Source organism: Misgurnus anguillicaudatus, chromosome 15 (genome assembly GCF_027580225.2).
Source record: "Misgurnus anguillicaudatus chromosome 15, ASM2758022v2, whole genome shotgun sequence".
Lineage (NCBI taxonomy): Eukaryota > Metazoa > Chordata > Actinopteri > Cypriniformes > Cobitidae > Misgurnus > Misgurnus anguillicaudatus.
The window spans coordinates 23,136,341-23,162,502 of NC_073351.2; the positions used below are offsets into that span (position 1 = coordinate 23,136,341).

Here is a 26,162-nt window from a genome sequence, read left to right on the forward strand (position 1 = left end):
TTAGATTTAAGATATAAATAATCATAAGTATTTTTCTACAGATACTGAATAAAATATTAAAAGATGACCAGATGAGTAATAAAAAGTCTAAAACACACCCAAATGATGGAACACAACAAATGTTTCTTATTTAATTATTTATTTATGTATATATAAATTAAATTACAGATCAAATGTAAAAAAAAAAACGACACATAAATCCATTGTTGCTATATTATTTAATCAACAAAAACATTTAATTTTCTTATTTAAGAACTTTATTGAGAAAACATAAAATATTTTTTATTAAAAAAGTAACAAGTGTGTAGTAATGAACACAAGAGGGCAGTCTGATTCCTTCACTTTAAAGTACAAGCCCTGCAACAGTGTGAAAGAACCGATGAAACATACTGCAATTATTAGAGAGCTGTACATGAACCACAGGAACCAGATCAAAAGGGTCCCATCAGGACCAATCAACAGGTTCTGTTTATGAAAGAATTTTAGTGTGTTAATACAACTGAACCCTTAAGCACAACAGCTGATTCTGATGTAATTGATTCTGGCTCAGCTAATGGTGAGAGTTTGGGGTGGGACTAACTTTTCACTGAACATAACATAAACCTAAATATATAATTAGCTGTGTGGCTTAAACATATATATGCATATATCCACATGACTGCTCAACACACATACTCTTCTCTCATTTTGGCAATCTGAAGCAGTGCCACTCTGGCATCTTCATCCATGTAACCCTGCAAAAGAAGACCACTGCTATGTCTAACAACGTTAATGCTACCATTTTCAGTAGTTGAGTTGAGTTTTAGCACACTATATAAGATAATATACATGAAATACACTAAATAATATGTTACCTGTGCTGCACTGAGCAAACGTGTCCGGTATTTTGACAGCACACGCCTGTAATGCTTTTCAGATTCCTGCCGATAAAAGAACACAGGGAGATCCAAGTGCATTGGTTTTTACATCATTATTATGATAAATTTATACAATAAATAATATTTTATTTCTAAGTGTACAATAGATTAGTATTTTGTTTTGATTGTTTTTTTAACAATTACCGTAAAAGCAATAAGGGAGACAGTAGACAAAATATCTCTGGAGACGGATTCAGTTTAATGCAGTTTTTATCAAGTGATGCATTTCTTAAATATCCAGCATTCGGTGAGTGACTAACCTCTAGCTGCTTTTGTAGGCTGTAGACCTGAGCCTGGAGGAAGATGTTTGACTGCAGGGGTTCACAGGAGCTAATTGCTGATGTTGTGTTATCCTGCTGTCCTTTGTGCTCCACCAGCTCTTTAGAATTCTAACAGGCAGAACACACGTGATTAGATTTTTATATTTTCTAAAACAAATGTGACCCTGCCTGTCAAATTACCCTATTTTCAGGACTGTAAGTTGCACTTTTTTCATAGTTTGGCGGGTCAGGTGCGACTTACAGGATGTCAAAATCTTTTCATATGAACCAAGAGAAACCATTACCATTTACAGCCGCGAGAGAATGACTTCGGGATCTTTTTGAACTTGATTTGGCTTGTCTTGTTAGCCTATTCAGCCTCTCAGGTATGTTCTGTATGCTATTGTGTATCGTATAAATTACTGTTTATGTTACTTTAAAGACACACTATGCAGTTATTTTTCCTTAATATAACAGCTTCAAAGTTATTTCGTTGGTAAACAAAGTCATAGTGGGGCGAATCCTCCTCCTGTTGAAGCTCGGGAAGGACGCCGCTAGAAAAACCAGCAATGCAAGCTTGAGAGGAGCGACCCTGACAAATCTCGCGAGAATCACGACTTGCTTTACGGCAACGGCGTCACACACGTTAGGCTTGTTCGACTTCATGCGGCGCCGCTAGAACTGACAGACGGATGATGTCAAAGTGCCGTCTCGGATCATTCTCGCGGTACTTTGACGTCATCCAGCTGTCGGTTCTTGCAGCGCCACATGAAGTCGAACAAGCCTGTAAACAACAACTGCACACGCGAATTTGAGACGTTAAGAAAAGTTAAGAAAGCGTGTTCGGAAGAGAGTAGGAAAAGGAAAAGAGAATCTGACCGCGGCAAGAGTCCCACTCGGTCAGGCTTTTACTTGTTGGCGTGAGCTTATTATATGCCTACTCTACACTTGGAATAAACTTCTTATTATCATATTACCATCATCAGTAGTTTAGTAGACTATGCAGGAGCCTATTATTTGTATGAAATTGTAAAACATTACATGGTCATTGTTTTCGGAGGTGTACAGAGTGGGGGTGGGAAATTACAACAGTTGCAAGTATTCCCCAGCGACTCTAGGGGTCGCTGTTTGACAAAAACAGAAAATGCATAGAGTGCCTTTAACATGTACGGACACCAATTCAGCCTGCTGTTCTGTGCTATTGTTTAGTTGAATAACTTGCCTTTCCAAATTAAATGTATGTTCTTCGGCTTGGATTTTGTGAAATCATTTTCTAAATAAATGCGACGTATAGTTCAGTGCAACAGATATGTGTTTTCCTCTTCAAAACGCCAATATGAATGATTCGACTTATACTCCGGAGCAAATTATAGTCTGGAAAAAATGCTATCTAAATATGAAATAAAGAGAATCAAAGTTTGATTTTAACCATTAATTTCATGATTTTCACGATAGTCTTACTCAGTCAATATTAAAGATATCAATGTTATTTTAAACATTCAATATTAAAGGGCAGTGTGTAGTTTTGCAAAATGCTAAATAATATATAAAACTATATGATCAGGGGTGTATAAATACCTTTCACAATGAACCGTTATGTATCCATTACCCTAGAACGAGACCTTTTTATCTACATACAGCGAGGGTCCCCTTACATGGAAGTTGCCATTTTGTGCTGCCATTTTTCTACAGAAGCCCTTAAAGGACAATTTTTTGTCTCCGACGATGACATGTTTGTCCGGTGGCGGCTACCCTAGCTTCTCTATGTGTTTCAAAAGCGAGGGGTGAGCAGTGGACTGAGCAATTGGTTGCAATTCACAACCTCACCACTAGATGCCACTAAAATTTACACACTGCACCTTTAAAGATATCAAAATTACTTTAGCTGTTTTTTTTACAAGGCAGGGGTCACAAATTTAGGTGATTACTAGGATATGTTGTGATACAGACAATCAGAAGTGCACAACCCCATTTCTGTAAAATATTATAAATGCTTGGCTCTCTTTAAAGGTGTAATGTGTTTTAGCGGCATCTAGCAGTGAGATTGCGAATTGCAACCAACGAAACAAGCTCTATTAAACAGTTTGTAAAAACGTGGCAGAGAGAGACCCGCAGTGTATGTAGATAAAAACAGCTTATTCGAAGGTGATAAAAACAATATAGTTCATTATATAAGGTCTTTATACACCACTGATAATATAGTTATATAATATTGCATTTCTGTCAAGAGAGCCTTATAAAAGTTAAACATTGCACCTTTTAACTAAGCATTTTTTCCCAGTTACTTTCTCAGATGTTTAAGCACTGATCTACACCACACTGGTTATAATCACATGTTAAAGGAAAACACCACCGTTTTTCAAAACTTTACTTTGTTCACCTCAGCTTAGATGAATGAACACACACCTATCTTTTTTTCAATGCGTGCACCTTCAATCCCCGTACAGCACCCTGTGAATGTGCCAGCATTTAGCCCAGCCCCACTCATTCCCATGGCTCCAAACAGGGAGGAATTTAGAAGCCACCAAACACTTCCATGTTTTCTCTATTTGAAGACTGTTACATGAGTAGTTACACGACTAAGTATGGTGGCTCATAATAAAACTTTTGTTTGGAGCCACAGGAATGAACGGGGCCAGGCCAAACGCCAACACATTAAAGAAGCGCTGTACAAAGATTAAAAGTGCACGCATTGAAAAAATATAGTTACTGTATGTGTTAACTCATCTAAGTTGAGGTAAGAACATAGTAAAATACTTTAAAACTAAATAAAAAAAATAGGGAAACATTTAAATTAAATGTTCATAAAGTATTTTTACCTAATGATATTTAAATGATTTTATAGCATCTGCTTATTGGGATTTTAGGATGATCTCAATGCAGACTTGATGATCTGGATATACAAGAAAGAATGAAAGGAAAAACAATGAACAACACCACAAGTAATAATCATTAACCTTAGCATCTGATGACGTGCTTCCTCTTTTGCTCTCTGTTTCACTTGGCAGCACTTTTTCCTCTGCAATTTTAGTGTCTTTACACTCTGGTTTTTCACTTTCCTTAGAAGAAGATACTTGATTTTGCTTTGTTTCACTTGCTATTTGGATAGTGCATGCCTGCCTGTTTACTCCTTTCTGAGCATCCTCCTTTTCTGTGTGTGAGATGTTCACACTCCCCTGGGTTTGTTTCTTTTCCATCTCTTCAATGGTCAGTTTGAGCTGCTCCACCTCTTTCTCTTTTTCCTCCAATGAGGCCACAGGGACAAATCTGGCACGCAGGGCCTCCTGGATGGTGTCAAGCTCTGCCTTCTGTTCTTGGAGCTCTTTCAGCAAATTCTGGTTTTCTTCCTGAGCACACTGATACTTCTGCAGAGCCGTGGCTTCAGCCTGCTGCAGTGTGTTGTTCAGAGAGGTTACAACAGCCGTGTGCTCAGCCTTGCTGATGTAGCTCTCCAGGTCAATAGTTGGTTCACGTATCTCAGCGGTGAGATCAGTCATGGTGTTCTTTGTATCCGTGAGGCGCCACTCTGATGAGGTTTGGGTCTCCTTACACAACATCTCAACTTGCTGTCTCTCCAAAGTTGTTAATCTGGTTTTCAGAGTGTTTATCTGCTCCTCTCTGCTAAGCATCTCCTGGGAAAGCCGGCTAAGTTCCTGTAACAAGGAGCTCTGGTTCTCCTTCTGTTGCTCCACCTCCCTTCTGCTATGGTTGAGATCTATCTGCATTCTGCCCAGTTCTCCTACTGCTGCCTCTCGCTGACCTTTGGCCTCTTGAAGCTGGACTCTCAGCTCCTCCACCAAATGCTCCCTGACAGCCACTAGATGAGCTTGCATCTGCCTCACTCGACTCTCTGAGCCAGCCATCCTCCTCTGTACCTCACCCAGGGCCTCCTCCAGCTCCCACGCCCGAGCGTGGGCCGCATGCAGTGCTTGTTCACTGTTCCTTCTAAGTGCTTCGTACTCCTGGCTATGCAGGGCCAGCGCTGTATCTAGCCTGTGAACCTCTGCCTCTGCTGCCTCCTGTCTTCTTCGTGTGTCTCTTAGTTCTCTTCTAAGTGCCTCCACCTCACCAGGCAATAAGTCCACTGATACGGGAGCAGATCTTACCGTGACAGGAGCTGACTGTGCATGCCTGACCTAAATTATTAACAAGAGTAATGTTGAGGTTTGTACATTTAGATTCAACTTTTCAGTTTGATGAGAAGGGGATATAAAATAGAGCTAGTGTCAAATGAGAATACAGTCCCTTAATGTTTCCATTCTCACAGAACTAAGCGCTCGATTTATAAAGCGACTCAAGTGGATTACTTGGTGGGGAAGGCCTTAAAGGGATAGTTCACCCAAAAATGTAATTCTGTCATCATTTACTCACCCTCATGTTGTTACCTGTATAACCTGTATATGTTTCTGTGCTTTGCTGAACACAAAGGAAAATCTTTTAATCAAGCAGGAAACAGGCGCACCATTTTTAGGAAAGAAAAATACTATAGAAGTCAATGGTGCTCAAAAACAGTTTGGTTCCAAACATGGCTCAAAATAAAAAAAATGTGTTCAGCAGAACAAAGAAACGTATACAGGTTTGGAACAACTTAAGAGAAATTTTCATTTTTGGGTGAACTGTGCCTTTAAAGGTATAGTTCACCTTTAAGCACTTACACTCATGTCATTCCAAATCCCTATAAATATTTAACAGAATGTCCAAGCTGCTTTATTACAATGTAAGTGAATGGGGACAAGGGACAATCTTAAGTTATTTTAAAAGGCCAACATTTACTTTAAAGGCGGAGTCCATGATGTTTGAAAGCCAATGTTGATATTTGAAATCACCTAAACAAACACTCCCCTACCCCAATAGAATCTGGACCTTCTGTTGATAGACCCGCCCCACACATACGCAACCCGGCATTTGATTTGATTTGATTGGCTATAAGTGTGTTTTGGTAGTCGGCCCGTCTAATTTTCCAAAGCGTTTTTCAAACATCGTGGACTCCGCCTTTAAAATAAAAATAATGTCATTAATGACTCATCCTCATGTCGTTTCAAACTTGTAAGACCTTCGTTCATCTTCGGAACACAGTTTAAGATGTTTTTATATTTAGTGCAAGAGCTTATTGACCCGTCATTGAAAATCTACGCACGGTACACTGTCCATGTCCAGAAAGGCAACAAAAACATCATCAAAGCAGTCCATGCGAGATCAGTGGGTCAGTTAGAATGTGCCGAAGCATCGAAAATACATTTTGGTCCAAAAATAACAAGCCTATTCAGCATTGTCCTCTCTGCAGTGACGCGGATGAAGTGCTATCCTCAGACATGTTTGCAATGTTTTTTTTTTGTAAAACTTACAGCGTGCGTCTTCCTCAGACTGTAAACGAAGCCCGGGCGCACAAAAAAAAAACAGCTGGGGCGCACCAGATAACACGTCAGCCGCGTCACTGCAGTCACGTGACTTTAGTCTCGCGCATGCGCTTCACAACAGACGAGGAAGAGAAGACAATGCTGAACAAAGTAGTAATTTTTGACCAAAATGTATTTTCAATGCCTCAACACATTCAAACTGACCCCCCGATGTCACATGGACTGCTTTGATGATGTTTTTGTTGCCTTTCTGGACATGGACAGTATACCGTGCGTAGATTTTCAATGAAGGGACAACAAGCTTTCGGACTAAATATAAAACATCTTAAACTGTGTACCGAAGATGAACGGAGGAGTTTGGAACGACATGAGGGTGAGTCATTGACATTTTTTATTTTTGGGTGAAATATCCCTTTAATTATAAAATGTAATGTAATTGACAAACAGAAAGTACAGTATATGAGTCATACACAGATCAAGTCATACATGTTATCTACAAATAAGAGGTTAGCTAAACCTGTTAAACATTTAAATAATAAAAATGGAAACATTTAAATGTAATATGATAAATAAATACATTATCATTAAATCAATACTGTAGAAGCACAGAGTCAGGATACCTGTGTGGATTCCAAGTTATTATTCTGTTTGGCATCTTTTCCTTAAAGGAACCAACAAAAAAGAAAAACACCTTTTTGTTACAGCCCAGCCCTGAAAAGTTTTTGTTATACTGATTGCAGTCTTGAAGTTCCTGCATGTTTGACTGCCATAATCAAAAATTAAGAAAATGTAAGATGCCCCTTACCCTCATGGAAACTACCATGGCTACCATGTACCCTCTGCAATTTAGAAATAAACTTTACTGATGGCACTCAGTCACAACTATTTACAAAACTACATTCAACTACAGGTCATTAAGACCTGTAAGACTTATGCAAATTTATGGATCTCATAAAGAAACTCACTGTAGCTGGCTCAGACGATACTTTGTCCATTTTTACTGATCCTGTTTTGCTCCAGCCAATTCCTGAAGATGGGGGTTTAGCCTAGGCATTTAAAAGAGAAACATTGTCATTAAATTAAAAAAGTAGTCAAATAAATAAAAAAATCCATATGTTTTTGCACACCAAGTAGAGATGAATTCAAATAAGCATTTCAGCAAAAAATACATTTTCTTTAACATCTCTCTTTAGCAAAATGAATAATAAAGCATAACTACATATCATTAATGGCTGTTAAAAGGGCTAAGAAAGTAAATTTACACGCTCACTAAAAGCATTACAGCTGATTAAACTGATTTTCACCAAGGACAATGAGTCCACAAGGCAGTGTGCCAATTGTTCTGGGTGGGATTTTAATAGTGCCAAACTGCAATTAGTGTAAAAACCTCTAGGTGGCAGTATGATGAAAAATAGATAGGGTTGTTGTGAATAATCTGAATCCATTACACTAGTGTCTGCTGTTGCATGTGTATTTCTTATTTTATTCATCTTTTTATGATACAGTTTGCTTTTGAAAACTCATAAATAACCATCCAAATGCAACAAACATCTGTTTAAACATCAGTACTACCTGTTGGGACTTCGGCGAAGCAGTATCTTTTGCTGAAACAAAATAGAGAGAAATGTTATTTTACATGTGGTATTTCTGCATTTAAAGCTTCAAAATTAATTAAAGATAGCAATTTAGATTTAGATGAAAATGTGTATGGCAGTGGCGGCCGATGACTTCTTTTTTCGAGGGCGCTCGATGCGAAGTTCGTCACAACATGTATGTAGCCTGTCATGTTTGTGGTTTGTCATTTCAAAATATGTGTTCTGCGCGTCAAGTTAACCTATGTGCATCACATGTCTTGTCAAAATAAGTGCTTAATGCAGACGCGTCTAAAGGGTTTATGATAAAAGAGACCCTCGTGTTTGCCAGATACTCTCATAATCTCATGCGTAATCAGAGTTTAGTGTTAAGGGAGTGTCTTGCGTGTATTTTGTGAACGTGAGCGTCTCTTTTATAGTAAATGGTTTTGACGCGTGTACAGCAGGCACTTATTTTGACAAAACACGTGATGTACATGGTTCACATGATGCAACAAACACATATTTTGAAAACACAAGCAACACACGTGACACGACATTCCGAACACTTATTTTGAATTTGCGCCTCTCGGATGAGCAGTCACGAGCCGCCACTGTACTATGGCTTGAGTGACTTAAAACAGCAACAGATTTGCTTGGATTAAACTCATTAACATGGCTTCTCTCTTTTTGGTAACGTGTAGCACTGTATTAAGGACAGCACACTGGAGAACTTTTTCAAATGGATTTTATGTTAGTGAAGTATTTAAGCTAAACATGTGAGCACAGGTGGATCTGAATTATCAGGCACTTCCTTTAAACAGACTTCTTTTAAACATTAAACTCAAGTGACCTGCTTCCTCCTGCAAGAGCATAGTTTGGCTACATGCAAAAAAGCTGCCTATATGCCGGTATAAAGTGGAACATAAACACAAACTGCTTAAAAATCTGTAAAAGGTATGCTACATCAATGAAACGGGTTGTTATTACTGTTTTAGTATAAAAGGCAATAAGGAAAAGCACTACCTTTCATGGTTGTTTCCAGGGCTTGTTTTACAAGTGTGATCAAGTCTTGTTTTTGACTGAGTTTGGCATAATGGTAAGCATCATGGCCAAAGAGATCCACTGCAGAAACATCTGCCTTTGTCTTTAGAAGTATCTCTACTGCTTCTTTACAGGAACTCTCACAAGCCAGGATTAGTGCAGTCCTAGACGGAACACACACACACATACACACACACACACACACACACACACACACACACACACACACACACACACACAGAAATAACCAATGTGTTTTGTGCAACAGAAAAGTAATAATAAAAAGACATCTTCACTTTTATGCGTTTGATGTTTGAAAAGAAAACAGTTACTACTGTGACTGAAAACTTCAATTTAATGCCAAAAACTTTGACTTTGACATTCAAAATAGTAAATTCAAAAATTGCAATTTACATAATATAAGGTATATTTACATACATTTATAAAAGGTGTTTGTTTTTCATCATTTACTTAAAAAAATGTCAAATACATTTTGTTTTCTTTGTTTTTATCAAGGTTAACATTTTCTCAAATGCTTTCCGAAACCGTGGTAGTTAAAGGGATAGTTCACCTTAAAATGAAAATTCTGTCTCATCCTCATGTTGTTCTAAGAATTTCTTTTTTCTGATGAACACAACAGAAGATATTTTGAGAAATGATGGTAAACACACAGCAGATAGTGACCATTGACTTTCATAGTAGAAAAAAAATATTTTGAAAGTATTGTGATAAATGATGAAGAAAATATTTTGAAAAATTATGGTAAGCACACAGTTGAAGGTACCCATTAAATTCCATCATGTTTTTTTATTCAGAAAAAATAAATTCATACAGGTTTAGAACAACATGAGGATGAGTAAATGACGACAGAATTTTTATTATAAAAAGGGCAGTTCTGGTTCTTCATTCTGATTGGATGAAACACGTTCTAAGCCGTGATAAAATACCCCGGTAAACCCACGGTTCAGACCGCATTACATAAGAATCACTGCGCCACTGGTGCTGCTGCGTACTGATTTATGAAAATAAACAACACAGTCTTTAATCATATTTTGATTCGTCTACAATTGCACAATAAATGGTGATATCCAGATAAATGTCAATAAATATTGTTGAGTCATCTCGTCAATAAAGAGAAAACGTTCCCTGAGGAGTTTCTACCTTACATTCATATTTCCGCTTTTATCCACTGGGTGGCGCTCTTACCCAACTTAAACACTGCGCATTCACTAAACACTAAAAACACCGTGTAAGTTTTGATCAGGCTCTGAATATGATCTCTTACAAAAGCTCTTCACAAAAATTTTATTATCTCTGCTTTAGCCGAAAAAATTGAGAGGTGATAAGAGAACAAATGAAGGTAGGATGAAACTTTTTTTTTTGAAAGCGGAGGGTCTGTTCTTTCATTTTATGTTTATTTAAAGAAGAACATTTTTCTGGAAGGCATTAAACTAAAACTGGGTGGCAACTTAAAAAAAAAACGCTGACGGGGAAAGAGTTAAGCATGCTTCCAAACATATTTGATCATCACTTTAACAGTTGCACGATATAAATTTTAACGTAAAAATTAGATGTTGATTTAAGAAAATAAACTTAAATCATATTTTCATTGTGTCTTTGCTACTTCTGTGTTGGTTGGGAACTGCGCTCTGTTGCAGACACACTTGATTCTGAGGAACTACTTTGTTTGGCGAAAGACTAATATTTGTACTAATATAATTACAACTTATTTGTGTTTTATTTTATGAAATCGTGCTATGCATATGAAGTAACCGTTAATACGGTTTTAGACCCTTAGCTGTTATAAAATGCACTGGTAACCCACTGCTTCTTGGGGCTTATTGCTTTATTTTAAGGTGAACTATACCTTTAAAATGTTGACGTGGAGAGACAACTATAATTAATCCCTTCACAAACTAATACCCTTTTATAAATTGACTAAAATAATTTATCTTGTTTTTGATGTTAGTTTTTTTAATCTATTTTTTTAAATAAATAACCAATCCCACAGCAGTCTACCTTTTAACACTGTGCTTAACTTATATGTGATGTTTTATACATGTTAAGCTTCAGTGATCATTGAATTTTACATTACAAAGGTTGTAAATGATCCTATTTTTGAAAATGTTATCTTGACTTGATACCAATATGAAAAGCTAGCTGAAGTCTGTTTCCTGTGATTTAAAATCATCATACTTAATGTAAAGATAAAAAATTAAATCTTGCATCTTTAATACTGAATGAGTAAGGCCATGTTAAAGATATAAATTATAGTAAAATGAATGGTTGCAATCAAACTTGAATGCCCCAATCTCAAAATTTGATGGTCACACATATGATAATGAAAAATGAGATTGCTGTGTCTTTGAAGATGATATCTGACAGTATGTTTAGATTTTAGGTTTTCTAAACCTTCCCTTACTTGTTTTGCTTGTCCCGGAGAACAGTGCGTGCCCCATACTGCACTAACAACTGGCAAGATCCTGGTTGGCACATCTTGGCAGCAAGCAATAAAGGTGACATACCATCCTAAAAAAGTACCAAAAATCAATGCAACATACATCACAGCACCTTTATCCCTCTTTCACTTTCAATATCAACTTATTTCTCTTACTTTAAATACCTAGCTACATTATGTACAGTATAAATAAAACTGTCAAATCCATTTTTAAAACCTATTTCACGTACTGAGTCAGTAGCATCAACAGATGCACCACTGTCACACAGCATTTTGATGATGGCTTTGCAGCCTGCACATGCTGAAAAACAAAAACAAGACATTATAATCTTCCCATCAACTGTGACAACTAGATATTATATCTGCTTTGGATGCCTACTTTCAAAGCATTTATTGAATTCCTAAACAATCTGTTCAAAAAGCAACAATAAATATGACACACAAGACAATGTCAAGATAAAACTGAAAACCTATCATGTTAATGGGTGCTTATAAACACAAAAACTCTACAATAAACTCCAAAAATATGATTCTACATACCTGCATCATGTAAAGCTGTACGCCCCTGCAGGTCTGTGGTGTCAACAGGACATTTAAACTGCCAGAAAAATGACAGAAGAAAATAAAAAACGAATACATTTCTTCAAGAGTCAATACCACAGTTTAAACTCATTTACATATACACCCTGCATATTATTATATCATGTAAATTGCAATAATGCCTCTTACCACATGCTGTCAACATACATGCAAATGCACATGTGAATCTGAATCCAATATCAGACGTTAGTTAATTTGTGTAATTTTCACACTAAACTGTATTCTCAGCATGTATAACTGTATTTGCAGTCTACTTATTTTAATGCTTTGCCATTTATGATTTTATTAATTATGTTTTTGTTGCTCCTGCAAGTGACTGTCAATAGAAAATGTTCATTCATTTCATTATTTTTAATTATTGCTGCATTCACATCAAAGCTTGGCAATAAAAGTAAAATTCACATTTTAACACCAGATAATGCAGAACAATTGTTGCTATGATACAAAATTATGGCCTACATCAGCCCAGTCCTGCATTCACATCACAACTTTGTGTGAGATGAAAAGCAAAGGAGTGTCCAAAGAATCAAAGAAATAAACAATGGCTTTACACATAAAATCCTAAACAAAAAGCACTGAGCAATCTTTGGCAAAGAAGTCGCTAAAGGGGCTGTTTTTACGTCAGTACTGTGACATTCCTAAGCAGTTTCTGCCTATTCTTTCTTCCTGTGATTGTTATGGGTGAATGTGATGCACAGTTACCTGAAGTAACCTTTGCACACACATCGAATGACCACCTCCTGCCGCCAGATGCAAAGCTGTTTTACCTGCAGAGAGAAACAGAATTACAATAATTGACAATCAGAAGGAGACCTAAATGGCAAATGAGCTATTTTATGAGTGTGTATGATGATGTAGTGAGGGGGCAAGAAGTCTCACCAGCAGCATCCAAAGCTTTTATATTAACACCATTATCCAGGATAACATTCAGACTATTTATGAGCCCTTTACTGGCAGCAACATGAAACCTTAAAAAACACATGAGTATAATTATCATCATCATCATTATTATGAAGCTTTATTATTACTATTGTGAATAATTACATTTAAACTGTTAATGATATTATACTTATACATGCGGAATGAATTTATTTGTGCTGGCTATTATTATTTGTTAATGAAAATGAAAGTATACATTTGTAAAGTATGACTACACTTAAAGGGACACTCCACTTTTTTTGAGAATGTACTCGTTTTCCAGCTTCCCTAGAGTTAAGCATTTTGATTTTTGCCGTTTTGGAATCCATTCAGCTGATCTCCAGGTCTGGTGGTACCACTTTTAGCATAGCTTAGCACAATCCATTGATTCTGATTAGACCACTAGCACCGCGCTAAAAAAAACAACCAAAGAGTTATTCAAAATATCCAAACTCTTTGGCTACTCTTGAGCGCGATGCCAATGGTCCAACCAGACTCAACGGACCGCGCCAAGCCACGCCAAAAGTGCCAGCACCAGACCCCGAGATCAGCTGAATGGATTCCAAAAAAGTACAAATCAAATGTTTAACACTAAGCGAGCTGGAAAATGAGCACATTTTCAAAAAAAAAGGAGTGTCCCCCCAAGATTCATACCATAACTTTGTTTGTCTAGGATACAAGGATGTAGCAAACCGACATTTAAAAACATGCATGAAAGCCGAGACCTGTTTCAACAGAAAATGCACCCAACCACTCCTGTCTAGTCTAGTCACAACGATATATCATAGATTATTAGAGCAATATGACGGTCGGTTATCACTTGAAATCTAGAGGAGTTAGAAGACAAAAGGAGGATGAATAAGATGTAGGAGTATGTAATAAACACATGTACAAGCATGTTTTGCCCATAGACAAAAAATGGATTTAAATCTGGATTAAAAAAGGAATGAAAAGAATCGTGCAAGGACCTCGGTGTTTGGGCCCTAATGAAATCCACAGGAAAAAATCAAATAAAGCAGGTATTCCATTAAACTTACTGGCAAGTTTTTAATGTATAAGAGGTTCGACAGCAGATGAATATAAATTTAATGTATTATGTTTTATGTAAAAGAAATAAAACGTTAGCTTGCTGTCATTATTATGTATCATCATGCAAAATAGTTTTTTCTTAATAAGGGAATAGTGTTTAACACAAAATCACAAAACATGCACTGAAATGGAAGCCTGGCACACCCAAATGAATAACAACCCCTTTCCAAAAACAAGTGACAGGAAAAGAACAAAGTAACAGGAAACTTTTTAGGCTGTAACATAGCACATTGTGTTTTAATAGGTGTCAAATTTTCCTTGATCTTTTAAAATAAAGAGCCCCAAGTATTACGAAAACATACAACTATCAAAACTCCACTTTCTCCCCCCCCAAAAAATTTTTTGGCCATTCATTAGCTTTTGTACCGTTCTGTCATCAAAACAGATAAACACACCAACTACATTCACATATATTCACACGCCATCTGGGTGTTCAAAAACTGGATGTGATCTGCTCAACAACATTGCATTAATAAAAGATTATAATAAATCCATTTATTCCTTTATACCAAATTTTTTCTTCTATATACTGAGGTTTATGGAAATGTTTGCAAAAACTTAGCTATATGTATGACCTGTTTTCATTGTATTTTTTGTAACTTCATTATGTCAAGAAGAGACATCTAACGCAAACAGAGACAGGCAGAGAGGCAGCAAGGTAATAAGTTAATATAATTCTGTTAGATCTATATAGCAAGTTTGTGTCTAGGACTATTCTAGTCATTTTGCTATAAATGTTGTTTATTATTATTATTAATTAAATGCCAAACAACTTGATTTCGAATAAATCATACCAACACTTGGAAGGCCCATGGTTATGTGTTGTTCTCCAAAGACATCCTTATCAAATATTGTAAGAGTACCATAGCTTGTCTTTTAAATCTTTTAATGACTTTTCTAGATAAATAAACTTCTTGGGATCAATGCATCTTTGTTATAGAGCCAGCACGCTTTAAAGGAGTACAAAATGCTATACAAAGCACTGTAGATAACTTATCTTTGAGGGTCATTGAGAGGAGGGTCAACAAAGTATGATCTTGAAACAAAGTCAATGCAAAAGAGGGCCTCCAAATCTGTTTTCAGGCAATTAAAGCTGAGGTTAGTCTGCATGTCCCGGTCATCATCCAAGCAATTCAAATGGGTTTACAAAAACTTGAGCTAGGACAGACTCTCTATTTTCTATTCAGAAGCGGACACTGGAAATAAATTCAACAACACGCAAGGCATTGTGCATTGCAGGGGAGGATGAGGTAGGACATAAAAATTAGGTCATCAGAATTCCCTCCCTCAATCCCATGGCTGGACATTTGAACTTTTATTAAAAAGCTTTCGTTGGTGGCAAGAAACAAGTGATGAAATGCACAGACAGTATGTATACACCCAGTCCCACTAGGGAGGAAAGGGATCCAGTAAATGTTTCACAGATCTGTGTCACAGATTCACATGTCAAATCAAAAACTGAAGGACTACTTGAGCGCAGCGTCCTTCATAGAAGCTTCCACTTAAAAAAAAGGCCAGAAATGAGCCCAGACAGTTTTACACAAAACCTTAAAAAAGACGTTTAAATGTGTTGTTTGCGGAGGTTCTATGCAAATTAGCTGGTCTTGATGCATACATGTTACCAAGAATAATCTCAGATTTTCAGTGCAGTTAATCTCATCATGTAATAAAGTGGCACTTACGCAGAATGGCCCTCTGGGTCTAGTCTGGTGGGGCTGGCTCCCTTCTTGATGGTGGCTGTGAGTCGGTCTATATCTCCATTCTCCACCGCTTTCATCAGACGCTCATCATACTTTCCCCATTCTGTACTCTGAGATAAACAGCAAGCAGAAATAAGCCATCGGAACACACAATTTACCAAAATGACACCCATGTGATCATAAATTTTCAAAGCACTACATTAAAGACTTGATGACAAATCACAGGAACATTCGGAAATGATCAGTATTTTGCACATCCCAATTTTGCTTTAAAGCTAGGCTAGGCAGTTTCATTGGTTTAAAGTTATTAACTAAAAATAAATATACAACTGCATAACCTAATGAAACATGCTGAAATTTTGTTATGTCTGTATGGGCAAGGTGCACAGACAAATACATAGGGTGTCCCTAACTCTAATTTCTTACCGAATGCAGTGATTGGATGAACATTTCAAGGTGCAGAGGCTTCCACAGAGAATAAAATAATGACACATGGTGATAAAAAAATTTCTTATTGAAAATCACTTTTTTGGATGATAGTGTCTTCCTAATACATACATTAGTATGGGTTTTTGTACACATGACTAGTTTTTTAAATGTCACAGATTTGTATTATATACTGTATAAATAAGTGCAATGGTAGGAATAGTGTTGTCAAACCTTTTGATCCCCTATAACAATAAGCATTTAGTTGTAGCCTGCAGGAGAAGTGATTCAGGAAGCAGACTTGTTGTGGATACACCACCCCATAGCTTTACTACACTGTCATTTAGTATAAAATCATAGGCTTTGTAAACCTTTGATAACCTCTCATAAACCTTAGCTCACCAAAAGTCCCTACAAAGAAACTTGTAATAACCCTGTAACTAAACCATGACCAAATGTCAAATCAGAAAACACATTAACATTGTGCTTTAGATCCTCCTACTAAAATGTAATTGCGTGTTTTATGGTCTAGTAAGAAAATGTAATTACTTCAGGATACGTTTGGTTATAAACGTGTCTGCATTATTTGCTAAGTGTTCTCAACTGTGCGTTAAACACAAAGTAAACAAATCTCTTATTTAAACGCGTAAAGTTTAACTAGACAGTGCAAACTAATGAACTAATGCGCAGCGATTAAAAAAACAATGACATATTCAGCAGCAGGCTAATTTCTGATAAACGTATGTTCTCACTTCAGCCACAAACACAACACTTTTTTATGTCTTTCAACAAAACAATATGCAATTTAAAACCACCGCAGAAGTGACCACCCACAGCCCATTCTTCAAACACGGAGCCAGTTTTTAGGGCATGTTATGGGCTTGGTCCAACAAAGTGTAAAAGTTACGCGAAACAGTTATACGTGTAGTGCCGATAATGTTTACCTCAGTTTTCTTAAGTCGTTGTTTAAAACTTTTCATAATTCCGCTATAGCCGTTGTTAAGGTCAGTGCACTTGTCCAGATGTCCAGATTTGCGTCTCTTGTAAAAGTTTGCCTGAAACAACCCTCCGTTTCAAGGTTCAGAGTCTATAGAGACCTGACGCACCCTCGTGAACCAATGGGCAGGAATACTGTGTAAGGTGTGTTCGACTTCATGCCGCGCTGCGCAGAACAGTCGGCCCCAGACCTCAAACCCCCCCCGAGCGAATTGAAAATAAAGCACACCTTTAGAATCGCTCTCGTGATAGTTTGATGTCATACGCCGATCGCTCTGCGCAACGCCGCGTTACGTAGAAGACCTTTATTCTCAGCCAATCGGCGTGTTCCGGGAGTTTTCCTATGAAGGGTCACACCGTGGAAAAGCTGTTTCACATGTTATGTGGGCTAGATTCCACAAACTCTACAAATGCTTTCAAAACCAGCTCGACAGTGCGTGTTTGTTTTGTATACAACTTCGAGTAATAAAATTAGCAGGCTTGTCTTGTTTGCACACTCAGTGGCTGTCTGGTTAGAAATATCCAGCATGATTTGAATAGTTTATTCGCTGTAGTTCTTTGTTTTTACCAGCCTAATACATTCTTGGGCACTTGGCTGGTACGTTATCTGTTTATCATTTCAGTTTTACTTTACTACAGACTATATTTTCATCATATTCAACTATTTTTAGAACAATCACAAGTTATTATGTAATCCACAACTAGGACAAGATTTAGTTTGTGCCATTAAAGCATTAGATGTTTATGACATCCCATAAATCCCTTCATCTGTCTTGTTTGGAAAGGCAAACTACAGCCTATCAGAAAATATGGGTTTTATTTGAAAAAACAAAAATGCATAACAGTAATTTAAACAGGGAAAAGATAAATTGACTACATTCATATTTTGTTGTCCTTTTGTTTTGGATTAAAATCAAAAGCCTTGAGTCAATAAGCTTGACGCATATGATGAAATGGTTTGTCGATGTTTCTTAAATTCTTCTTAAAGCCGAGCTTTAACTATACTCCAAGTACAACTACGCAACATGCATACAAAATTTTTGTACAGCTTTAATGATGTACTTAAAAGGTCATAAAGGTCGAAGGCACATTTTCTTCAAAGCTATACAGACTGAATACTGGAGCTAACTAACAAAAAAATACATTTAACAAGAGCTAAGTCTGCAATTATACATAGTTGGAATTGCACTCATTTATTTGCAAACTTGCCAAATCAAGTACTCAAACCTGTTTCACACACGTGCCTTTTAAAAGCCATGGTTCAGTCTGCCCGGCTATGTAACAACCTCCCAAAGTGAGCTGACGTCATTCACTTTGCCATTGTATTTCTTAAAAAGCAGTTTTTCACTGCAATTTAATCTGAAGCTAAGATACACTCTCTTACAAGACTGATATACTATCTGTATAAAAAGTATACTATTTGTTTTTAAACACTTTCAATGTTTTTACTTTTCTAAATGTTACTACAAAGAACAATTTCGATGGTATTGAAGGAATAAACTCAGAAATATACACTATACTATACTCCTTTAATCAAACACTTTAAAAAAAATTATATAATTACAGCATCTGTTTTACTGTACATGACCATACCATTGTCATGTCCGGCGGTTTCCCGGACAGGAATTAGACTAGTCCTAGAGTAAAATAAATGTAAGAACGGTCCAAACTGAAAACAACTAGCAGAGACATATCTTAAAATACACCAGTGTCCTTTGCTTTGCCTCAAAATGCACAAGTAATGTTTTTAGGAAGGCATGTTTGTTAAAACTAGTTATATTTCCTAATTGAACTAAGGCCTAGTCCTGGCTTAAGCTAAACCTCGTCCGGGAAACCACCCCTTTAGGGGTTTTTGCAGAAGTGTCTGGAAGTAAAAATCTTAAATAAAAAAATGTTATAGCAGTCATGTTAAATTATAAAAATGTAAATGTTTCACAAAAGTAATAATGCAAGAATGAAGCCATAAGTCTGAAGTAGTTTTGATCCAAATTTCAAGGTAAAATCACAAAAAATGTGGTTTGTGTTACAGTTTTACTGGTTTTACCAATAACGGCCACTAGGTGTCAATGGTTTGCTGCATACTCTTTATTAGTACGCATAAATTACTGTCACTGCATTATTATTAATGCAAAAAGGTTTTGAAATATGAAAACTACATTCTTGGAGCTTTCCAACAATATATAGTTTGTCAACATTTTGAAGATTTCTTAAAGGATATAATGTTATGAATAAATAATAATATGCATTTCTATGGGGGGGGGGTCATGTATCTACATAATTTCTATTATCAGATGACCTTGAAATATGAAAACTACATTATGAGAGCTTTCTGGTGATATATAATTTGTCATGATTGTTTAGACTTAGAGTAGGGTTTTAATGTTATAAATATGTATAAACAAATTTGGCCTACCTGTGGGCCCGTGGCCTTTTAAAAAGTGACTCCCACTATTTTCCCCAAATGGTAATGAAATATGAAAATTACACTCTTAGAGCTTTCAAACAATAAAGTTTGTCAAGATTGTTTGGTTAAGAATAAGGTATTAGTGTTACAAATATATAATAACAAAGGTCCTACCTGTGGACCCGTGGCATCTTAGAAAATGGCTCTCACTGTGTCACTCCTTTACCAAAATGGTGATGATAAATGAAATCTACGCTCTCAAGAGCTTTCAAACGATATATCGTTTGTAATGATTGGATAAGAATTCACACGCAAAACATTGAAGTAAACATAGGCATCCGGCTGGCGGGACGAATTTAACAAAATATAAATATATTGAGGCACATTCTCTTCATAAATGAATCAATTACTCTCCCTACATACGTTTTACTTTATAAAACACTGTTTTAATATGTATTCTAGAGGCGTAGACCTCTCCAATGATACATAGTTTGTCGTGATGGATCATTTTAAATGCAAAATATTGAAGTAAACTCAGGTGCCCCGCTTCCGGGACAGCGCCACTTAAGGGGTTAAACCATCCAATTACTTTATTTAGGGGCATGAATAAGCTTGTTTGCAACAATGTTTTCTGTCAGAAGAAGATATTTTATAGTGTTTCAGGAATGACATGATAGAAACTATTTTGAGAGGGACAATTTATTGATAAACATGTTTTTAAAGTCAAACAAAACACAAATGATGCAGCAACACATGACCAGCTCTGTTAATCAATATTACAATAACCAAAAATATAGGAACAACTACCAGAGAATCCTGAATTTTGGTAGATTATCTGAAACACCAGACATAATCCTTAAAGTACAAATAAACAAACAAAGAATCTGTTTTTTTAAATGTCTGATGCTAAGTACCGAGATCTTGTAGACCAATAAAGGGATTTAAAAAAATATTTAAAAATGACGATCAGAACATAGCACCAAACATCCTCACTGGCTTTGGCTTCAGACAGCCTTACGGTGGTATTCTGGAGGTGCAACCTCATAGTCACTTGCGCTGAATAGAGACGATGAATTTTTCACCAAATACCTAAAGCAAAAATAAAACTTTAGACTCAGTCCATATCCACAAAAAACTACATTGCATGGATTATGGTGACTATGCATATGACTAACATCAATTTGTAAAAAAAGTCTTTTCAACCTTGAAGTAGATAAGTCTGCTTACTTTAAAAAGTCCTGCAGATAGCTGAGAAGCAGGGCTAGACTCTTCTCATCCAGTGGTGTGTAGGCCAGCATTGCTCCAATTCTTACTATCAATAACAATAAAGTTCATAAAAAAGGCATTAAGATCAAATACTAGTACAGATAAACAAACCATAAACACTCAGAATTATATCTGGTGTCTAATAGTTAACATTTTGCATCTTTTAAGTGCTTTTGAAATAACATTGGCTTTCGCTCATACCAAAAAGTCTCAACAGGTGTGGCGCTCCGTATATTTGAGACATGGAGGTGTCTGGATGGTTTGCAAGGATCTCTGCATACTGTGGTCTTTCAAACTTGTAGAGTAGCTGAGTGCCTAACATGACATTGAAGTATTCACGGACTCCAGCAACAACCTCATTGACGGCATATTCCCTGTGTGAAGACATCAAAAATGCTTTTTAGTATCTCATTACAAAGAGAATTCTACAATGAGTGACTCCAATTAACTGAAAGACTTGTGCATTAAATCAAACATTTGTACTACAGTGATTCCAATTAATTGCATAATTAAATCATCACTTTCCATATGGCACACAAACATACTTATTATCACAGTTTCCCCTCGACTTCTTGTAATTTGCATAGTCTTCCAGGACACCATCCACATTCTTTTTTGCCGGCAAGTGGAAGAGCTAAACAGAAAAAAAACATTGTGCATAAAGTTAGACTGTACATATACTATACTGTAAATAAAACACATTTGTTCAAGTACATCATGACCATTTCTGTTAATCCAGATGTCAAATACATTTTGAAGCATATAGTGAATATTAATCGAGGTTCCTTTTTTTTACTATCTCTGAACTACGATGCAATAAAATGCCATTATAAATATTAGGTTTTCAACTTCTAAAAAACAGACAGCAGTGAGAGATGACAGATTTAAATTGACAAAATTAGATTTTAAATAATAAACTACCAAACATTATACTATAACAACCCAGCAACATATCAGTAGCATCCATGTGCAAACAAAGAGTCTGCATGCATGTAAATCAGCGGTCTCCAAGTGGTAGCCTATGAGGTGCCCACCAAAGCACATTCAACTAATACTCAATTGTAATATTTATTTATTACATATTTTTTATATTAGCTTGGCTTCTTTTATTCATGTTCATATTTTAAACAATACTAAAACATATCAACAAGTAAAATAAAATAAAAAAACCAAAAAAAAAAAAAAAAAAAAAAGTAGTAGACTATCATGGGTTTATTTACAGTTCAATGTGACTGTAAAAAGGAAGTGTAACTAATAATGTGTTATCTCTTCAAATACAAGTTAGTTGTTGTTTTAAACAGTGTATATTTATATTGCTTAAAGGTGCAATGACTTTTAGAAGGATCTCTTGACAGAAATGCAACATAATACATAACTATATTATCAGTCGTGCATAAAGACCTTACACAATAACTTGTATTGTTTTTATTACCTCAGAATGAGACGCTTTCATCTACATACAACATGGGTCCCCTTACATTGAAGTCACCATTTAACACTGTCATGTTTCTACAGTAGCCCTAAACGGACAAACTGCTCTATAGATTGTGTTTTGTTACTACGATCTTGTGGTGGCCACCATAGCTTGTATTTGGAAAAGAGGGGGTGTGCTGTGGACTGAGCTGTTGGTTGTAATTCACAGTCTCACCACTAGATGCCGCTAAAAGTTCCACATTGCACCTTTAACTATTATTATTAGTTTATGGTTTATTTTGCCATATAAAATTGTAAATCATGCATTATAGGCTAGAGCAGAATTAGGTTAAGTACAACAGAAGGTTTGTACCTGCTTCTGTCTCGTGATCAGGTCCCAGTCATCTACCAGCCACGGTTTTAACTCCTCAGGAATTTTTACCTTCACTTCTACCCTGTTAATAAAGGTCTCCTCCTGTACAGAGTAACAGTCTTACTGTTACCTTACTTTAAAGAGAAACTGGCCATAGCCATATTCAGGTATTATCTGACAGGTATTAAAGCGACATACACTCTCCACAGTTGGGTCCACTCGTGCCCTCTTCTTGCGTGGGGGGTGAGGCATATCCCCAGTGCTGGGACCTTCTCCAGCTCCCGGTGCTGAGAAGCCACCAAAAAGGTAATACAAAGTTTGTATATGCAAGAGGTGAGGAATAATACAGCAATACACTGCAGTACTAAGTTATAAACTCTATAAACGCTTTTGCTTTTATGTACAGCTAAGCTAGTTAGAAGTAAGACTTTAAGCTTGGATAAATAAAAAAATGGACACAACATTTTTTAAATATTAATGTGCTAAAGACCCATTTGTGCTTTAAGCAAATCTAAAGTTAACACTTAAAATACAGGGACATATGTACTTAGACAGCTTCAATACACAGGTCAGAAAACATAAGTATTGACAGAAAAAATGAAACTTACTCTTTTGCTTGTTCTTTTTTGTTTTTCTAGTGAAAGAACAGATATGTCACGATTAAATACAACAGTAAACAACATGCACCTCTGAAAGTTTTGTAAGAAGCACCGTTGATAAACATTAAAAGCAAACACTCACACATCTACATTTTTTTGCTGCACAGCAGCGATCTTCTTGCTTGGTGCGACACCCCTCATCCTTCCCTCAACATAATGGTCTTGAAAAACAGGTATGATTTATGTCTTCGCCTTTGTAATAACACTGCAAATCAGTACATTTAAAGTTTTTCCCCAGATGAGTTCAGAGGACAGCATTGAAGAAACAATTTCACCCAAAAACTATGTAAAAATTCTTCAAAATTTCTCAAGTCAAGGGTTTATCACGTCATCAGGATTTTTGTGTTTGGATAAACTGTATCGTTCTGCATTTTGTGTCATCTTAAAATACACTCACTGATTTGCCTTCTGAAGCTCTTTCTGTTTCTGCAGGTTACTGTCCACATATTTAAGCACACGGCTTTCAGGAACCCATTCGTCCCAGCTAGGAAAACAATGAATTTACCAAATTAAACCATTTAGACCTGTACAATTTTAGATATGTTATCTGCATCCTAACTACCAGTAAACACTTGGAAAAAATATAGACTTACTTTTTATTCCATCCACTGTAATGAATAAAGTATTTCACTTGTTTATCCTTAATATTGATTTTTACACACTGCAAAGAGAGACATAAAATATTCATAACATCATCTCTTACAGAAAGAAAAACATTTTTGACTGAAAAATTGCATAAAGTAACACAACCAAAATAATGTTTATTTAAAAATCAGGAAATTGCACTTGGACATCAAAATCAGGAAATGACAAAAATACAAGCACACACTCTCTCTCTCTTTATACATGTGGAAATGCATAACAAATCATCATCATCATCATCGTAAATCTTCATCATCAATAAGCACACAAATAGAGTATAAAAGGCTTTAGAGTCCATTTTTAAAAGTGATTTTGCAGAGAATGCTTTTAAAAGCATTAACTTTCATCTACAAAAGCACATCATCAGACACCTGAGCTCCATTTACACTCACAAAGCAAACTATCATCCTTTGTCCTACCAAAAATATCAAACAGGCTTTTGAAGACCTTAATGGATGCATCGATTAAGAATGAATGCATAACAGAATGATTAAGACAGATACCTTAGCTTCGTATAGCAATGGCCCATGAAAGCACAGCACTCGTTCACCTGAAATGGATCAGACTTTATTAATAGTGTAACTTAATGATGTACACAGGTATTACCTTTTTGGAAGCGTTTCCCTTTGTATGGATCATTTTCACATTGCAATGACATAACAAAAACATGTCATAAGGCAAGAAAAGGCTTTACTTATTGAAATCAAGCAGATCATGCGTTTAGTTTGACAAGATGAGTTTTCAGCCAAAACACACACTATTTAAAAAATATTATCAACTTTCTGAAACAAAACCACAAATCCGAAGTGCCCAAATCGACAAACATAACACATTAAAACTGCATCGATATGTTGTGCAGTTCTTTTCAGTCAGGCATCTCTCAGTCTCCTAAAACTGCAACAATTGCCAGTTGACAATGTGATGTGGGTATTATTAATGCGTTTAAAAAGACTTTGGCTCGTCTAAAATGCACGTAAATAATTTCAAAACATTACACATTTCAAGCAAAATATATTTGGATAATAAAAATAAGAATAAAAAGTACTTCCGCTAGGACGTTAACAATCTACCGTGTTGTTGTGTGCATTCTGTAAACAAGGCCTGCTATGAGCTAACAGGCTACATGGATAACTGCTCATGTTTTGTTTCGGAAACGTGCAGGTGCTAGCGCGTGTAAAAGCTAGTCGCGCAAATCGGAAATCCTGACATGCAGTCCTGCACCGGCATTAAATAAATCTACATTTTATAATAATAGCGACATTAGCATTGCGCGGCTAAATGTTGGTTTCAGACGCGCCATTGTGCGGAGGCAGCGCCCGCTTCCTCTGCACAGTACACTCACGCTGGACAATTGAGCACTCATAGAGCTTTCAAGCAGGATCTCCTACCTTCTTGAAATTTAGGTTTAGGGTCCTGTTTAGGCGCCATTCACGGATTAAACAATAAAAATAGCTGGAAAATCAAATCCAGGCATCGCCAGCTCTGGGTTCATTCACACAGGGTGAAGGCGCCGCGTTGCGTTTCTACTGTGATGAACTTTTTTGGCGCCCCTGTCAGGTGGCTGCCATAATAAACACACGGAGCCCCTGATGGAGAAACACGGTATTCCAGTGCATACAGATAATAAACATATTTAGGTGAAATTAAGAAACATGCAATATAGTCATATCCAAAATAAATGCAAATATCTACTTTATTGGTAAGATAGCAGTTTCTGCAACGCCTTTATTTTTATATACCATGAGATGAAGGATAAATATTATAAACACACACTTTACCCAGCTGTCATCTATTCATTGACAGGACATAACAAATTCTATCTTTATTATTTACGCAGGAGTCTGACATTATCGATGTAGAAAGAACCACATAGACCTAACATGAAAAAACATACACAACAATAATGCCAATAATAATGCATGAAAAGTGAAACTTTTTACTGATATATATTTTTATTAAAAATTAATTGATGCAACCAAAAAGCTGACTTTATAAAAGAGCCCAGACTCCACACAACACACACACAGGTTTCCATTTTTTATGGGGACATTACACAGACGTAATGGTCT

General features: G+C 36.3%; 2 protein-coding genes across 2 annotated transcripts; both read right to left on the bottom strand.

The window, feature by feature from the left end:
• Positions 1–126: 126 nt before the first annotated feature.
• On the bottom strand, positions 127–17,474 carry uacaa (uveal autoantigen with coiled-coil domains and ankyrin repeats a). The gene is made up of 16 exons (XM_055174341.2): positions 17,285–17,474; positions 15,897–16,024; positions 13,087–13,175; positions 12,910–12,974; positions 12,148–12,205; positions 11,838–11,908; positions 11,572–11,678; positions 9,132–9,313; positions 8,107–8,138; positions 7,500–7,580; positions 7,340–7,373; positions 7,155–7,195; positions 4,135–5,313; positions 1,178–1,306; positions 855–920; positions 127–734 (listed from the first exon to the last, which is right to left on the bottom strand). The coding sequence occupies exons 1-16, from the start codon at positions 17,318–17,320 to the stop codon at positions 663–665; spliced, it is 2,370 nt and encodes a 789-aa protein (XP_055030316.2). The 5' UTR covers positions 17,321–17,474; the 3' UTR covers positions 127–662.
• Positions 17,475–20,423: 2,949 nt separating this feature from the next.
• Positions 20,424–25,640, bottom strand: morf4l1 (mortality factor 4 like 1). The gene is made up of 12 exons (XM_055174800.2): positions 25,482–25,640; positions 24,597–24,643; positions 24,045–24,112; positions 23,849–23,935; positions 23,534–23,614; positions 23,401–23,426; positions 22,991–23,079; positions 22,793–22,894; positions 21,552–21,640; positions 21,208–21,380; positions 20,968–21,052; positions 20,424–20,829 (listed from the first exon to the last, which is right to left on the bottom strand). The coding sequence occupies exons 1-12, from the start codon at positions 25,519–25,521 to the stop codon at positions 20,745–20,747; spliced, it is 972 nt and encodes a 323-aa protein (XP_055030775.1). The 5' UTR covers positions 25,522–25,640; the 3' UTR covers positions 20,424–20,744.
• Positions 25,641–26,162: the final 522 nt, after the last annotated feature.

What these genes read in the sequence shown, in the direction of transcription:
- uacaa (XM_055174341.2), bottom strand. Translation starts at nt 17,320, where the DNA reads ATGAAAAGTTTTAAACAACGACTTAAGAAAACTGAG. An exon ending in CTTCGCCGAAGTCCCAACAG is followed by an intron (nt 7,581 to 8,106) that starts GTAGTACTGATG and finishes TTAAATGCCTAG; the next exon opens with GCTAAACCCCCATCTTCAGG. An exon ending in GCCTACAAAAGCAGCTAGAG is followed by an intron (nt 921 to 1,177) that starts GTTAGTCACTCA and finishes TTTTATCGGCAG; the next exon opens with GAATCTGAAAAGCATTACAG.
- morf4l1 (XM_055174800.2), bottom strand. Translation starts at nt 25,521, where the DNA reads ATGGCGCCTAAACAGGACCCTAAACCTAAATTTCAAGAAG. An exon ending in TAAACCTAAATTTCAAGAAG is followed by an intron (nt 24,644 to 25,481) that starts GTAGGAGATCCT and finishes GATCCATTTCAG; the next exon opens with GTGAACGAGTGCTGTGCTTT. An exon ending in ACACCTGTTGAGACTTTTTG is followed by an intron (nt 21,053 to 21,207) that starts GTATGAGCGAAA and finishes TGTTATTGATAG; the next exon opens with TAAGAATTGGAGCAATGCTG.